At 41.8% G+C, this 17,001-nt stretch overlaps 1 protein-coding gene across 15 annotated transcripts in view; it reads left to right on the top strand.

Annotated features, from left to right (window-relative positions):
• The window catches only part of MSRA (methionine sulfoxide reductase A), a 509,296-nt gene that overhangs the window by 379,145 nt on the left and 113,150 nt on the right, over positions 1–17,001 (top strand). For 14 of the 15 annotated variants that reach the window (XM_078347107.1, XM_078347102.1, XM_078347104.1 and 11 more), the window contains one exon: positions 3,571–3,675. The exons of the other annotated variant lie outside the window; for it this stretch is intronic. In XM_078347107.1, the coding sequence (XP_078203233.1) occupies positions 3,571–3,675 (105 nt within the window). The remainder of the gene's footprint in view (positions 1–3,570; positions 3,676–17,001) is intronic. 15 annotated transcript variants of the gene reach the window in all.

The following is a 17,001-nucleotide window of genomic DNA, read 5'->3' as shown; positions in this document are numbered from 1 at the left end:
TATTTTAATGGTTCTGTGGAACTTCATCTTATGAGTATAGCATATTTGTTTCCCTTTGTTTGGCTTGTGTATTTCTTACGGTATTCTACTGTTGTAATAATGATAGAGTGAATTTTCTGTGCATGTATGTATCTGTTCTATTATTTGAGGTTACACCTTTGAGCTGGATTTCCTGGATCACTTAATCAAAGTGAATGAGCATCTTTGTGGCTCTTGCTATATATGCCCGTGGGCTTTCAAATCAAATGTAGTGATTTACCCTGTCTGTAGCCAAGTAGGGGCACCATTTCATCGTATCCTCAACAGCTCTAAGATGCTTCTAAGCCGTTTCATTAAATGTAACAAATAAGAGATAACATGTTAATGTTTTAATACGCATTTATTTACTTTTATTTTGATCACTAAAAATGTTGGCATTTTCCATGTCTCAGTTCACATGTATTTCTTCCTATGTGAATAGCCTGTTTACATCTTTTGCTTATATTTTAGTGTGGTTTCAACATTTTTCATGCCAAATATATCTGTCATGTTGATAACATATTACCATTTTTAATTTTCAGAGAGTTTTAATGCTTATGTAGTTCAATCACTTCTTTAAACATTTCATATTACAAAATAATAATATGTTAAACTAGAGCAAAAGTGGTTTGACAATCATATGATTATTATACTTATTGCATCTTCTTCCCAAATTCTCCACTATCATTTTAAAAATATCTTTTAGCATAAAGTTTGTTTAGATGCTATTGAATGACTATAGTATTTGAATTAAAATTATATGGACTAGCCAATTAATAAAATATTAGTATAATAATTAATAACCAGCATAAAAAGGACATGATGATGCCAATTAGAGCAAAGAGGAAATTAAAATTGCCAATAACCATGAAATGTATTTTTCCCTCACTAATAATTAAATTCATCCTAAATAAAACAATAGAATACTGTCTTCCAGCTATGAATTGCTAAGGATTAAAAACATTGTAATGGTGACTGAGACTGGCCCTCAAAAATGCTGCCAATGGGAAGATAAAACTGGGTCAACCTCACTGAAAAGCAGTTTGGAACCAGACACCAAGAAATTTAAAAATGTTTAGAAACATCGATTTAGAAATTCCACTTATATAACTAAGGCTTGAGGCAGCCTCAGAAGCATGGAAAAATATTGACATTTATGGATAAAAATATATTTCAGTCTAATTGCCCGATGACAAGGAATGATTGAATAAGTAGCTGGACAATCATCTGATGGAGAGTTATGTATTCATTTTAAATGGTGTTTTCTAAAAGTTTTCGGGACATGGGGAAATGTTCCCGATATATTGGTAAGAGAGGAAAGAAAGCATGCTATAATGAATGCAGTGTATTTTTAGTAGACATGAGGTTTCAGTATTTTGGCCAGGCTGGTCTTGAACTCCTGACCACAGATGATCCACCTGCCTCAACCTCCCAAAGTGCTGGGATTACAAGTGTGAGCCACTGTGCCTGGCCTGTATTTTCTTTTTTATACTTCCTCACATTTTCTAAGCTTCAGTATCATCTGTAAATATTGCTTCTACAATCAGAAGGAAATTTAAATGCTAACAAAAAGATCAAATTAAAGATAATGAATAGATTTCTTTTCTGGATTCATGTTCCAAATGTTCACCTTGTGCTCTTTCCTCTGATGTATTAGATAGATCCCTGGACCAGAAGTCAAAAGGTATGATTTCTTTTTCCAGGTTAGGGCCCAGAAATTCACTAGCTGTGTGACCTTGGGCATATCCAACTTATTTGTTGCATAGTTTTTCAGTTTGCAAAATGGGGGTTTCTACTTTTCCTACCTGCACCATTGGACAGTTGTGAGAATTAGTGAGATAACCAATATATTGACAGACAGTTTTGTAGATTCAAAACCACCCTCATGTTTGATCATTTGCTAGGAGGACTCGCAGCGCCCACTGAATGCTGTTAGACGCATGGTTACAGTGTCTTGTAGGGAAAGGATGCAGCTCACAGTTAGCTAAAGAGAGGCATCAGGTGGAGGCTGGAACGGCTCCAAGTGCTTCTGTTCTCTTCTCTGGCGCAGTCAGGATGTGCTGACTTCTTGGTGTTTATGTGTAACAATACACAAAATACTGCCAACCAGAGATGCTTGCCTGAGCTTCAGTGTCCAGAGTTTTCATTGTGACTCCATTGTGTAGGCATGATTGATTGATTGATTGTCTACGTGGTTGAACTCGGTGTTCAGGTGTTCTGACACTACATGATCCAAAGCCTTTGTCTTAAGTCATATGGTTGGTCTTTGTAGCTCTCACCCTAAGACAATTGGATATAGCTGGTTCCATCCTGAGACCCAGTGTGCCCAGCACTAAGTATGACAAAGATTATATTCCAGAAACTGAGGACTAAAGGCCAGACCTCTCTTTGGGCAAGGCCAAATTCTTTTTTGTTGTTTTTGTTGAGATGGAGTTTCACTCTTGTTGCCCAGGCTGGAGTGCAATGGTACAATCTCGGCTCACTAAAACTTTCGACTCTCGGGTTCAAGTGATTCTCCTGCCTCAGCCTCCCAAGTAGCTGGGATTATAGGCGTCTGCCACCATGCCTGGCTAACTTTTTGTTTAGTAGAGACAGGGTTTCACCAGGTTGGCCAGGCTGGTCTCGAACTCCCGACCTCAGGTGATCCACCCACCTTGGCCTCTCAAAGTGCTGGAATTACAGGCATGAGCCGCTGCACCCGGCTGGCCAAGTTCTTTACTACACATACGGTGACTGAAAACAGAAACCAAATTTATATAGCCAAGTGATCTTAGTATGGAGGGATCTCTTATTTGCCATGTTCTAAGACTGTAAAATAAGAAAGGACACGGATTCCGTAGGAACGAGCAATACTGCAAATACCCACCCGTGATCCACCAAACCCTCAGGACCACCATTGAGAAAAGGCCTACTTACAGAGGATCCTGCACGGAGACATATGCCAATTATTGTTTACTACGGAGACGAATTAGGCTGAGAAAACACTTACCACCCTACTGGGTATTTAAATCTGACCCTTGTCCCCCTGTGAACAGCACTGCAAGTATGTCCCTTCGTTAACTCACTGATCTCATGTGAATGAGTGATCAGCCTGTTTTTCCAGGTTTCTCTCCCTGGCACCATCTCACTGTGGTGCAGCCGAGCTCACTACATATAGCACGGAGTGATGATAAAAATAAACTGGCTCTTTCCCTTTGCAGAGTTTCAAATCTTGGGTGCTATGTCAGGGTGGATCCATGAGATTTCCTAAGAGTAAGCATAGCAGCCTGAAAACCCACATTTGCTTTTTCATGAACTTACGACAGTTTATTAGAGCACAGTGTCAAAATCATCATCGCAGCAAGCTCACTAGAGGACAACCGTATGCTTTTTGGAAAAAGAACCAATGACAGAGGCTTGAGAGAGACTGGTAGCTAAAGTCTAATCATGCTTCCATTCTTCATTGAGAGGGAAGAGTTTCAGCTTTTGTCTGTTGGTTTTTTTGTGAACAAATAACTTGCAATAAATTGATGTTGTCAGTAAATTTCGGTTGTACATTCTGTTTCTTCCAAGAAAAAACTGGCCATGCAGAAGTCGTCCGAGTTGTGTACCAGCCAGAACACATCAGTTTTGAGGAACTGCTCAAGGTCTTCTGGGAGAATCACGACCCGACCCAAGGTAGAGTGATGAGTGAGCCAGTATTTAATTATCTTACTAATTACAGCTGGGATAATTAGTGTTTGAGCTGCATGGAAGAGATGAACCTTGAAATCACACAGGAGCTCAAGAATATGATTGCAGACATTTATTGATGGAGGAGAGGAGGGGCTGGGGAGAAAAAGGGTGAGAGAATAAAGGCACAGCCACATTCGGCGCCCCTGCCCCCCTTACAGCTGTCAGGGGTGGGAAAATTCCCACAGAGGAAGACGCTAGACAATAGCAATCCGTTCACCTTTGATTATTGCATTATTCCTCCTTAATGCAGTCTTTTGTCTACAAAATTAAAGTGTCTTTCCAGCAGCTCCAAAGTTTTCCTGATTTATGGTTTCTTTATTTCTCTAAGTTTAGCCTTTCTCGTCTTTTGACGTTATCAGGTTTGATTTTTTTTTTTTTAAATGCCTATGGCTGATAAAGAAGAACATAAAGGTAAATGCAGTATTCAGTAGGTCCACAGAGCGCTCATTTAAATATTCCATTTGTTCTCTTTGGAATTTGTTATGTGGAGATATTAATATATTTGGGCTATAAACAATGGTGGCTGGAAATTTTGTTTGAATGCACACACAAGCAAAATATTCCATGTTGGCAAATATCATTGTAATATTCAATAATAAAGCAATTTCCAGATCATCCTAACAGCCGTACAGGCCCTGCTTTGCCAGTGTGGTGATCTGATATTATGCAGCTTATGAACTAAAAAGTCCTATGTAATAGTTGTGATTTTTCATAAACCCTGTTCATTTGGCAATCAGTCTATTTCACAAAAGCATTTTCCCTTAGGTGTTAGATTTTTGTGTAGTGGATATGGGTGTTGGTTATTGTTTATGAGTGAAGTTTTTCTCCAAATACATATTGTGCTTCTTGATGGAATCTTAGCATGCCCGCAGCAGCACAGAGGTTGGTGGGTCCTGAGTGCTGGTTCTAAGAACCATCCCATTCCAGGGTGATCTGCCAGAGGGCAAAGGTCAGAGGTGAGGCAAGAGCAGCAAAGTGACAAACTCGAGCAGGGTGAGGCAGGTCCGGGATCCAGGCAGATCTACTGGGGAAGTTGGGGACCTAGAGGTTTGGGCCTAGGAAGGAGGCCAGGGACAGGATTTCCATGACAGCAAAGTCTGGTTTGATGTGGGGGAATGGGTACCTGGTGGACGAGGGATGAGGTATGAGGCAGGGTAGGGAAAGAGCAGTCTAATCAGAAGGTTCACGTGTCACCCTAGCTAGGGATATGGGACATCACATCATGTGGGAAGGCAGGTCTGCAGGCCTAGACAGCTTTGGTTCTGCAGGAAGCTCTGCTGGTGAGGATCATAAATCAGGGTTGGTGACAGCCAGTTGCTCATTCTGGTAAGTCATCAATCCAGATGGGACAGACATTCAGCCATTTGACTGTCAAAGCCAAGGGTCAGAAGAAGATGCCAAGAGCTCCAAAATCATCAGTGAAGACACATATCAGAAGCCCAGGCAAGGCCTGAAGTCATGTAGGTGGCCAACATGACTTTAACGTGGCCAACTGTAACGCCATGTCCTGGTGGAATCTCTTTAGGCTTAGGCTTGGCAGAATTATAACGAAGGCCAAGTCTGTCTTCAGCTTCTCTCTCCATACCTTTCTGAAATGCTCTCATTTTATCACCTCTCCATTGATTAATTAGCTTGCTAATACCGGCCCCGGAACCTCAGCGGGAATACTGCTGTGATGAGGGTTTGGGCTGGGAGAAGTCCCCTCTCCATTCATCAGCTGGCCTTCCATGGGCTCTATCTTTGTAATGGTGGTGTCTCTGGAGTTAAAAAAGATTTTCCAGGTCTTCCCGTCGTAGGTGGCAACATAAAGACCAAAGCAAGGCAAGGGTGTGCCTAAGGTTGTAGTGCGATCCCGTATCCCCCACTGCATTTGGAGAACCACTCATCAACCACTGCAGGGCAACCTCGACTGCCTCAGGACCCCTCCAATCTCCGGCCCCCACCCTTCTGCCTCTCTTATGGACCATCTCCATCTGCAGGTCAGTGGCCTCCCCAGAGATGAGGCAGAGGTAAGGAAGGTGATGTTCATTAGTTAAGGGAAGGGGGAGAGATCCTCCATCAGGAACCTCTACTCCCCTGGCTTTGTTTTTCTTAAGCTAGTTTGTTAGTTTCTATTGCAGGCAGCAGTCATAACAGTCCTTACTAATCCACCCATTCGGTCCAAACAGTCTTATGTTCATTTTATTTGCCAGGTGCCCTTTTATTTTTGGTTTTTGTTTTTTATTTTTTTATTTTTCCTTTTTTCTTTTTCACTTAAGCTAGAGTGCAGTGGTGCAATCTTGGCTCACTGCAACCTCCACCTCCCAGGTTCAAGCAATGCCTCAGCCTCCCAAATTGCTGGGATTACAGGTGCACATCACCATGTCTGGGTAATTTTTCATATTTTTATTAGAGTTGGTGTTTTACCATGCTGGCCAGGCTGGTCTTGAACTCCTGACCCCAAGTGATCCATCCACCTTGGCTTCCCAAAGTGCTAGGATTACAGGTGTGAGCCACGGCACCCAGTCACCAGGTGTGCTAAATCACTAAGGCATCTGGGATATGCACAGGTATCCAGCCTCTTGGTTAATGCATGTGGAAAATACATTCCTACTGGAAGGCAATAGTTAATTCCAATATGCTGAGATCAAATGAGCATACAGATAAACGCACGCAAAACCACAGACTAAAATTTTAACATGAAATCATTAAAACAAGTACATGTTAGCACTGTAACATTAAAAGCAAAAAATAAACAATAACCAACGCATATGTTCAGGATAACTCTGGTATCAATGGAGTTGATATCCCTGGGGAACCCCGAAGGTCTAAAACAATGACACATGTCAAGTGTCATTTGTCCAAGGTCAGAATTTGAAGCCTGCTCCTTGAAGGATGGGCCTAAGCAGGGGACAGCCAGGCTTCAAATGAACTTGGCTGTCACTCACTCACTCACTCGCTCACATCCGACCACAGCTGCTTAAGTCTCTACTTGAGGTCACGTGGCAACTTGTCATGTTTCACAGTAAAAGTTGGTCTTCAAAAGAAAGCCACCACTAGAGAAGACGAGGATGGTGAAGACTGACTGTTCCTACTATGAAAATGGACATTTTTAAAGAGAGTAGCAGTTTGGATTTGGTGGTGACTCTAATCTGTGAGGCAGTAACCCGTTCCAGGTTCTTTTCAGAAACAAAAGTAAGTGATTACTAACACTACTTGAGCAATGCTCTTGTCTGTGCCGGAACTGCTCATCAACAAAAAGCCAAAACTTGAGTAGAAGTTGCAAAGGCATTGACCTTTGCTGTGAAGATGTGCCCGGAAACATGATTCTCCACAGCAATACGACTCAAGAGGAATGAATTTTAATTAGCATGTTGAAAGATTGTTTTACCTTTTTGTAAAGTCATTAAGTACTTGAAGGGCCCACTTAAATTTTTTAGTTATAACTTAAAGGATTTTGTAGGAGAACCAGTAATATTTGCAAACATGGAGATTCTTGCTGATGTCAATGATCTTACTACAGTAGAAACAGCAAGAATTTAAGCTTCGAGTCCCCTTTCAGTGAAATCAGATCTTCCTGGCATAGGCTAAACAGAGAACATTCAGCATGTTCTTTCCTGCTTCAAGGTACTGAAGCAGCTCTCACAGTATCTCCTCTAATGGACTAGACGAAGTCCCCATACATAGTCTGTCATTTTGAAGGGAGCAAAGCTGGTTAGTGAGAGATTGGAAGGTGCAGGCTTTTTAAGGTGAGGCCTGAGATCTGTTATTCCACAGCCATTATTCAGTGAGTCTGATGACGATGCCACTCCATGGATGAGCCTAAGGAGGAGTGACAGACGTGCTAGCAGCATTACTCACGTGGCCGGTAACTTAATTTACCAGTTACCCCAGAACCCCTACTTTCACTGAAACATTTGAATCCCGCTGTTTCAGCCAATAGGTTCTATGCTGGCTTTCTTTCTTCCTTTACGGTTCTGAGGATAGACTGGCACGTGCACATTCCTAGCCATGGGATACCCAGACTCCCATCTCCAGGTGACATGGTGGGAGCCTGAGATTTAGGAGATCTGGGTTCTGGTCCCTGACCTGGCCCCTTCCCAACCACATGAACTTGGCCAAGGAGATGTGTTTCCTGGGCACATCTTCACATCAAAGGTCAATACCTTTTCAATTTCTACCCTGAGAAGTGTCTTACCCAGCCTGAGCCTTCATTTTTCTCATTTATGAAGAAAGGGATAGAAGTGAATGAATGCCCTATACTGCTGACTTGATGGGCTGATATAAGAATTAAATAAAACTATGAAAATGGTAAGGTGCCATGCCAGCGCCAGGTATTGTTGTTACGTCTTTCTCGATACAACAATACAATTCCATCAGATTTTAATTTTACATTATTCTTGCATCCGTGTTACCCTGGATTCTTTCTCTGGGGAAGTATTTACCCTCCACGTACTAAAGTGTGGGTTTTCTACCCACAGAGATTTTTGTGTCTCTTGTGTTGGTTGGAAAGAGTTGAGCATTGTTTATGTTGTCTTCTGGGACCTGCTGGCGCTGACAGTTTGGTGAGGCTGGTGGATCCTTGCTTAAAAGCCTCCTTAAGGTTGCTGCTGACACAGTAATCAAAAGAACTGGCTCAGGTCCTGGCATTTCATGCCTGGTCTGTATTCTCCTAACTAGTATGGCCTATGCATGAAAAACAAAATTCAGACCTCCTAGTCCTGCAGAGGATACAGGGCACAAACTGAAACCGGGTGCCTCAGGCCGAGCTATGGTATACAAGGCAGGGAGTCTGCAGTTTTGTGCAACCTCACCCACTAAGTCTGACTTCTCAACTGCAACCCATCTTGCTCTCCTCAGTCCTGGAGCAAGGGAGAGCATTTCCTAAGCACCTCTTAGGGACCAGTCTTAAAATCCTAATTTCATTTAATCCTGACCACAACCCTCTGAAGTAGGGATCACTGTCTTCGCTTAGCAGAAGAAAAGCAATGAGGTTCCAAAGACTCACAGTCTCGCCTGATGTTGGTGGTGGTATTTGAATGCAGCTCTGTCTAAAGCTCAGGTCTGTTTTCTTTTCCCTACTCTAGAGGAATCCAAGCTTCCCAACTAGGAGGACCTCTTTTAAGAATGCATATTTTTGTTGGTTTTGTTTTGTTTTGTTTTTTTGAGACATGGTCTTGCTCTGTTGCCCAGGCTGGAATGCAGTGGCACATCTCAGCTTACTGTAACCTCTGCCTCCCAAGCTCAAGCCATCCTCCCACCTCAGCCTCCCAAGTAGCAGGGACGACAGGCACATGCCACCATGCCCAGGTTATTTTTGTATTTTTGGTAGAGAAGGGTTATGCCATGTTGCCCAGGCTAGTCTCGAATTCCTGGGTTCAAGCAATCTGCCTGCCTCAGCCTCCCAAAATGCTGGGAAGACAGATATGGCCACCGTGCCCAGCTGGGATGCACATTTTTATGGATCCTCCAAAGATAACAATTGTGCCTTTAGCATATTTTAAAAAGCAAATGTATTAAAATGCTACTATGGATTTAATTATACTTTAAATTGCATGCGTATTATATTCACCACTAACACGTCATGTACTTTCAAAAACAGAAATATTGTACACATGATGCATTTTCCAGGCTCTAGCTCATGCCTGATACACAGTCGGATGTGTGGACCTCTTGTGGTGACTCCAAGCCTTCCCAGAGGACTTCACATCAAAGGTCAATGCTTTGAAGTGGTCTGGAAACTGCTCTGGTGTACTCCATGGAGAACAGTGGCCTTTCTGCAGAGGCTTCTGGCTGAGACTGCTGCTTGACCCCAATATCGGGGGTTCCCCACCTGTGTAATTTTAGAATTTTAGCTGGTGTGCAGCCACCCATAAAGACAAAATCCCTCAGACTCCTTAGAGCTAAGTTGGCCACATGTCAAAATTCTGACTACAGGGTCCTGAGTACAAGTGACAGTGTGCAGCTTCTGGGTTTGTGGCCTTAGAGGAAGGGATGTTCTCTTCCCCTTCCTTCCCATGAGTTAGTGTGTGGCCGAAGTGGTGGCTGTCATGAAGGCCAGGGATGGAGCCTGATCCTTGTCCTACTAGAGCTGTAAGACTGAGGAGCCAGAGTCACCCTCCCAGGCTGGATCTTTAGGCAAAAATTCTTGTTTAAGTACTGCTATTTTGGTTCATTTTAGGCTTCTTTTTCTCCTTCTCTACAGCCGCTGAACCTGTATCCTAACTAACGCGGCCTCATGTATAAGCTGGTGATGAACTCCCAGTCATCCCTCTTAAAGCCTTAATTACAGTGTTTCCTTAAGTTAGACATCTTCAATCAAACCTGTTGGTAAGAGTATGGACCCTGGGGTCAGAGACGTCATGGCTGTGAACCAGGTCAGCCCTGCACTTGCTGTGCAGACAGATCTCATTTCTCTCTCCATCCACCGGACCACCCGGGTCCTCCAGCCATCTCCTAACTGGCCTGTCTCTCCCTTTCTCATTCCCTGCTCCATAATGCCCTGTTAAAAACACAAAACCAGATGTGGCCCCTTCTGGCTTAAAGCACTTTGCTGGTTGCCCATTTTCTTTGGGATGAGATCCAGACTCTTTACAGTGTGGCCTGGGATTACCTGATTATCACTTGCCTTTCCAACCTTGGTTCATGCTGCTGTTCTCCCCCAATGCCACCCATCCATGCTCACTGTCTTTCAGTTACTGTGGCCCTCATCTGTTCCATTCCTAGATGAGCTCTTTCTTGCCTTGCAGCCTGCAGGTAGTGCTCAGTGTCTTCATAGCTCTTGGTCTGCCACCAATGTCAAGCAAGATTGCACGTCTTTGGAACCTCATTGCTTCTCTTCTGCTAAGGAAAGACAGTGATCCCTACTTTATAGGGCTATAGTCAGGATTGAATGAAATTAGGGTTATAAAACATCTACCACTAAGACTGACCCCTAAGGGCTGCTTAGTAAATGTTGCTGTCCCTTGCTCCAGGATGGAGGATAGCAAGAGCTATGTAACTGGCTCCTTCTCCTTTAGGTCTCAGCTGAAGATGTCATCCTGAGAGATGTCTTCCCTGCCCACCCTAATTAAACTAGCACTCCCAGCCCTCACACCCAGGAACTTCTGTACCATCGTCCTCTCCTTCCTTCCTAACTCTCATCATGGGGTAGAATCGTGTGTTGACTTGTTTATTGCTTATTCTCTGACTCCTCTAGAAGGTGGGCTTTGTGTTAAGTGTTTTCTCTTTGAACTAGTGAGTACACCTCTGTTTCTGCATCCATAATACTTTGTGCCCCTCAGTGTGGGGGTGCACCCAGGAGGGGAGCCTGCAGCGCCAAGCGTGGCGCCTGGTGCGGAATAAGCGCCTCTGTAATAGCTGCCACGCTCGTGCTGCCTGTGGAAGGGCTGCTTCCACCAGCTGCTGTTTGTTTGTCTTGTTCCTTCGTGAATCCCAGTATTTCTCTGCTTGTTCTCTATCATTTTTCCTCAGCTCATGTTCTGATTACCCCTGATGGCTTCCTATTCTTGGTGCACACCCTTTATCCTCAATCAGCTCCTCTTCACCCCTTTCCACCTGCAGCACGGCTCCCAGTTGTCCTCAGAAGGCTTGGTCTGGTTTGCTCCCGTGGGCAGCACCGTCTCTGCTGTTGGGTTTGCGGGGGCCCCAGGGCCACACATCCCAGCCTTACCATGAGCTGGGGATTCTGTGGGGCTCCTCAGCCTGTGCTTAGAACTAGAGAACCTCCAAGGACTCTTCTTTACTTGGTGTCCTTGGGCCACATGGGCCACGAAGCTGTGCTCCAGGTGGGTTTTTTCCAGGTGGTCCCAGAGAATTGGGTGGGATGGGTCCACTCAGTGTTCAGGAGATTGGCTCCCGAGCCTCTTTCCAGGAGCGCTGTGGAGAAGCAGGCCCCCTGTGCTGTCTACTGGGAAACATTCATTGAAGGCAGACAAATCCTGTTTTCCTTCTGTTCCCCATCAACTCGGCAGCAAAATACTGTCATTCATATATTTGAACTTGCCTGTAATATCTGAACTTCCTTGTGCTGACCCTTTGAAGTTAGTTTTTTAAAATAAGTCACTAGTTTTGAAGGACTATCCTTTTTTTAGACCATACAAGGACTCTATCATCTGCAAATAATTAGACAGTGGGAATGATATTGTATTGCTAATGAGCAGATGTGCATACTCAGAGTGGAGGCACAGCTGCACACATATAAAATGCAAAAACGACCCAAACCCAGCATTATGAATTCTGAAAGAGATTTCATTCTTTTAAGAATTTCAGAAACAGAGAAAAATGAAACAAAGAATTTAACTGATATTTTTATTAATTGTTCTTTCAGTCACACTTTCCTTTGTATAACATCATACTTGTTCATAGTATCTTCGCCGTTTGCAAAAGTGTTATTTGTCCTTTTAAATCCCTCTGTTATATAATACTGTAAAGCTTATATTTAGCATTTTTTCTTTCTAGTGCTACAAGGGTTTGGTAGCTGCATGCTGAATGACAGACTCGGACTGGGGTCTTTCCTGGGCTACGCACGATGCTGAGTGCTCATGTGTACGTGACCCCCTTTAATCCTTAAACCCACCTATGAACCTTAGACCCATTTTATAGATGAACAAATAGGCCCAGAGAGGGGAGTGATTTGGCACAAGCCACTTACTGCATTGTTTGACAGAGATGGAATTTGGACTTAAGGGCTAACCTCCGAGCCTTGTGTCCTTTCCGATGGGTGGCACATGGCCCCACAGTGCTGCACTATGGCATCAGAGAGCAGAAAACATGTCCCACTACAACCAGAAACAGCAGCCCATTATCCGCTGATCTTGAACTCCTTGTGATGTCCATTACAATTTTATAACCCTGTTAAGGATTTGCAAGATGAAGAAGTTCAAATAATTCAGGTTTTTGAAAATTTTTAGCCAGGAAGAGTGTCACATATCTTAGATAGTAATGGTTAGGTCATTTGGAATTTGAATACATTGCTAAAGTGGTATGAAATCAATAAAAAGAAATAAAGTCAGAAGAATTACTAGACTTTACATAAAAGAGTATTGAATTAGGTCAGAGAACAATCAGAGCTGATAACACTGGCAGGAACTAGGATTTCTAGGTTCCAGGAATGGGAAGCTGGGTAATTCAGACCAAATTGCCCACTGAAAGCAGCTCCAAATGTTGAATAAAATATAAAAAAAGAAAAAAAAAACATATTAAATGCATCACATCCAAGAGCTGACAGAACTATGAGAATTACCATGTTAAAATAGAAGGCAACACAGGAACCCAGACAGGTAAGCAGAGCGTTAGATATGTCTTTATTCTGAGCAAATTGTTAATCCCAGAAGATGTGAGCTTTGAGAGCCTTATTAAGGACGTAGAGGGAGTGAAGACAATTCCAGCACTTGACCCAGCGGACCTGGTAAGACACTGTACCCCACACCTGGGGGTTCACCTTCTTCTCAATCACACACGGAACATATTCCAGGCCGTAAAATGCTCAGTATGTTTCAAAGGGATTAAAATCATATAGCTTTTGTTTCTCTTACCATAATGCAAGTATGCTAGATATGAATAGCAAAAAGGAATAGAAAAAATCCTCTTCTGTTATTAGAGAATTTTAAAACTTCTGGTCAGGCGTTTATGGCTCACCCCTGTAATTGCAGCATTTTGGGAGGCCGAGGTGGGAAGATCACTTGAGTCCACTAGTTCAGGACCAGTCTGGGCAATATAGTGAAGTCTCTGTCTCTAAAAAAGATTTTAAAAATTAACTGGGCATAGTGGCACATGCCTGTGTTCCCAGCTACTCAGGAGGCTGGCATGGGAGGGTTGCTTGCACCCAGGAGGTTGAGGCGGCAATGAGCCATGATTGTGCCACTGCAAAGCAGCCTGGGCAACAGAGTAAGACCTTGTCTCAAAAAAAACATTCTGAATATCTTATTTATCAAAGATAAATCATGATGAAAATTGGAAAATACTTTGAATCAAGTGGTAATTAAAATACTATATGTTAAAATTGATAGGGCCTAACTAAGTAAAGCTGTTCTTGGAGGGAAATATAGAGCCTTCAATCCATATATGAGAAGAGAAGAGAAGCTGAGCTGAGCATCCATTTCAAGAATTTAGCAAATCAGCAACAAATTGAACCCAAACAGTATAAAATAAAGAAATAATGAAGAGCAGAAAGAAATGAAATGGGACACAAACAGATCAAAAAAGCCGAAAGTCGGTATTTCATGATGGCTACAGAATTGATAACGTTTTGGGAAGTAGTTCAAGAAAAGAGTGAACAGGCACAAATACACAACATTAGGAATAAAACATGGGATTTCACTACAGATGTGGGAGACTTTGCAGGTACCAGGAGGGTATGATAAGCAACTTTGCGTCAATAAATTTGAAAAGTTAGATAAATTCTTTAAAAACATAGTTTAATAAAACTGAGTGAAGAAACCACTGGCTTCATTCGTGAGCTCTACCAACATGTAAGGAAAAAATAATTGCAGTTTTTCATAATGTTTTCAAGAGATTAGAGAGAGATGCAGTCCATCTTATGATCCTTGCATAATCTCGATACCAAAACTTAACTATGTAAGAAAAGAAAATTAAAGGACAGTCTTACTTATGATGCAAATAGGTATCTAGTGGAGACCTTCCCTTATTTGCAGAAATCCTATGTAAAGTATTAGCAAACTGAATTTAATAATATATAAGAAAATATACATCATGACCAATTTTAGATTCCTCCAAGGAACACAAGCTTACTTTAGCATTTCAGTATTAACCCATGTAATTAACCTCCTTAGCAGATATTTTAAAAACATACATATGATTATTGAAATCAATGCATAAAAGTATTGAATACAATTAAGTGTTCATAAATGATTAAAAACACATTTAAAAGATTACTTTCTTAATCTGATAAAGAGTATGTGCAAAAGTCTACAGCAAGCATTGTATTTAATAATGAACCATTGAGAAACTACAGAGAATGCCATCGCAACTTCTAATCAGCATTGGCCTGGGACTCCTAGCTCATGTAGTAAGCCACGGAAAGAAATAAATGTATACTGATTGAAAAATTCACTAGATTCCTATTTACCTTTCCCCAGCTGGACAACATTCCTGTTCTCCCTTGAAGTGGCCATGTGACTGAGTTCTGGCCAGTGGAATGTGGCAGAAGTGACATATGCTGCTTTCAGACCTGGCTCAAAAAAACCTCCTGCATGATCTGTGAACTTTTCTCTCTCTATCAGTCTGCCTGCTGAATGTGAATGCCAAGAGGAAGCCTTTGAAGCAACATATTGAAGGTGGCGAAGCTTCTGTCAGCCTAGGCCCCTGAAGAGTTCCTGAAGCAGAACTGTTACCATCTCCTTTTTCCTGACTGTGCTTTGCATGATTATGAAAGAGGCTTCTGCTGTGTTCAGCCACAGGAATTTCAGGGTTTCCTTATTTACCAGGAATCGGTACCTTGAAGTGAAATGCTACCAAAAAAAATCTTAAAAACCATGGCATTGGCTTAGTAGTTAGGCAGCTGGAAGATCTAATCTTGGGTCTTGTTTTTGGTTGGTAAACACTCCAATTCTCTCCAATTTATAAATTGTTCTATAAATTCAGTGCAAGTCCAAATGAGATCCCAACAGTTTTCTTATTGTTGTTTTTGTGAATCTTAAAAGCTAATCTCGACATTTATAGGGAAGTGCAAAAAGTCCAAGGAAAGCAAAGACACTTGCATCAAAACAGGAAGATGGGAGGACTTCTTCTTCCAGATATCAAGTCATTATAAAGCTACAGCTATTAAGACATTGTGACTCTGATGTAGGGACAGATGAATAGAGAGTTCAGAAACAGACCCACTCATGTCAAAGTATGACAAATGATACAGCTGGCATTTCATAGTCCTGGGGAAAGAATGGCTTTTTAATCAATAGTGATAAGATGATTTTCTTATTGGAAAAAAGCTAATTGGATTTCTACCTCACACCCTACACAAAAATCAATTCCAAGTAGATTAAAGACATAAATGTCAAAGGCAAACACACGGAACTTCAAGTAAGATAATATCATCACGACCTTGGATTTTGGAAGCATTTCCTAAACAAGACACAAAAGCACTAATCATAAAAGAAAAATATTTGATAAGTTCAACTATATCAAACTCACAACCTTGGTTCATCAAAAAACATCATGAAGAAAATGCCAAGAACAGAGAGATTATATTTGATCAAGGATTAGTATTCAGAATATATAAAAAATAGATTTAAGTATTTATGCAGTTTTTTTTTAGAAAAGACAGACTGCTGAGAGAAAAATGGGCAAAGGACTTGAATTGTGGCAAATAAACATATAAAATTATAATTAATGTTATTAATCAGGAGAATGCACATTAAAATCAAGTGAGATTACACACCAAGCAGACTGACAAAAAGTGAAAAGTCTGACATTAGCAGACTTGAATGAATTGGCAAGCATTCAGAGCTTCAGGAATTCTTGTGCAGTTATGTGGTTTTGTAAATTGGTACAACTACTCTGGAAAAATGGTTCAGCATGTAGTTAAGTTGAAGACATGCAAACCCTATACACCAACAGTTCTATTTCTAGGCATGTACTCAAGAGAAACTCATGCATATGTATAGGAGAGTACATGTCAAGAATGTTCTTTATAGCCACAAGCTGGTAATGTTCACTAAGGATAGAATGTATAAATTCACTGTGGTGCATTCATACAATGGGATATTACAAAGCCATGAAAATGAAGAAAATGGAAGGATCTCATGAACATAATTGTAGGTGAAAGATTCAAACTATAGTATAATTCCATTTCTGTTCATTTTAAAAACAGGCTGTATTAGTCTGTTCTCATGCTGCTAATAAAGGCATACCTGAGACTGGGTCACTTATAAAGAAAAAGAGGTTTAATGGACTCACAGTTCCACATGGCTAGGGAGGCCTCACAATTATGGCAAAAGGTGAGGAAGAAGCAAAGGCACATCTTACATGGCAGCAGGCAAGCGAGTGTGTGCAGGAGAACTGCCCTTTATAAAACCATCAGATTTCGTGAGATTTACTATCATGAGAACAGCATGGGAAAGACCCGCTGCCCCATGATTCAATGACCTCCCACCAGGTCTTTCCCACAACACGTGGGGATTGTGGGAGCTACAATTTAAGATGAGATTTGGGAGGGGACACAGTCAAACCATATCACAGGCCAAACTAAGCTAGGTTTTTTCTGAATATGTCTATGCGCTGAAGAAATTATTACAAAAACCATGTGTGGTTACAACTAGAGAGAGGGAAGGC

This window comes from Callithrix jacchus, chromosome 13, assembly GCF_049354715.1.
Source record: "Callithrix jacchus isolate 240 chromosome 13, calJac240_pri, whole genome shotgun sequence".
Classification (NCBI taxonomy): Eukaryota; Metazoa; Chordata; class Mammalia; order Primates; family Cebidae; genus Callithrix; species Callithrix jacchus.
The sequence above is the reverse complement of the archived record's forward strand: the minus strand, read 5'-3'. Positions and strand labels throughout refer to the sequence as shown.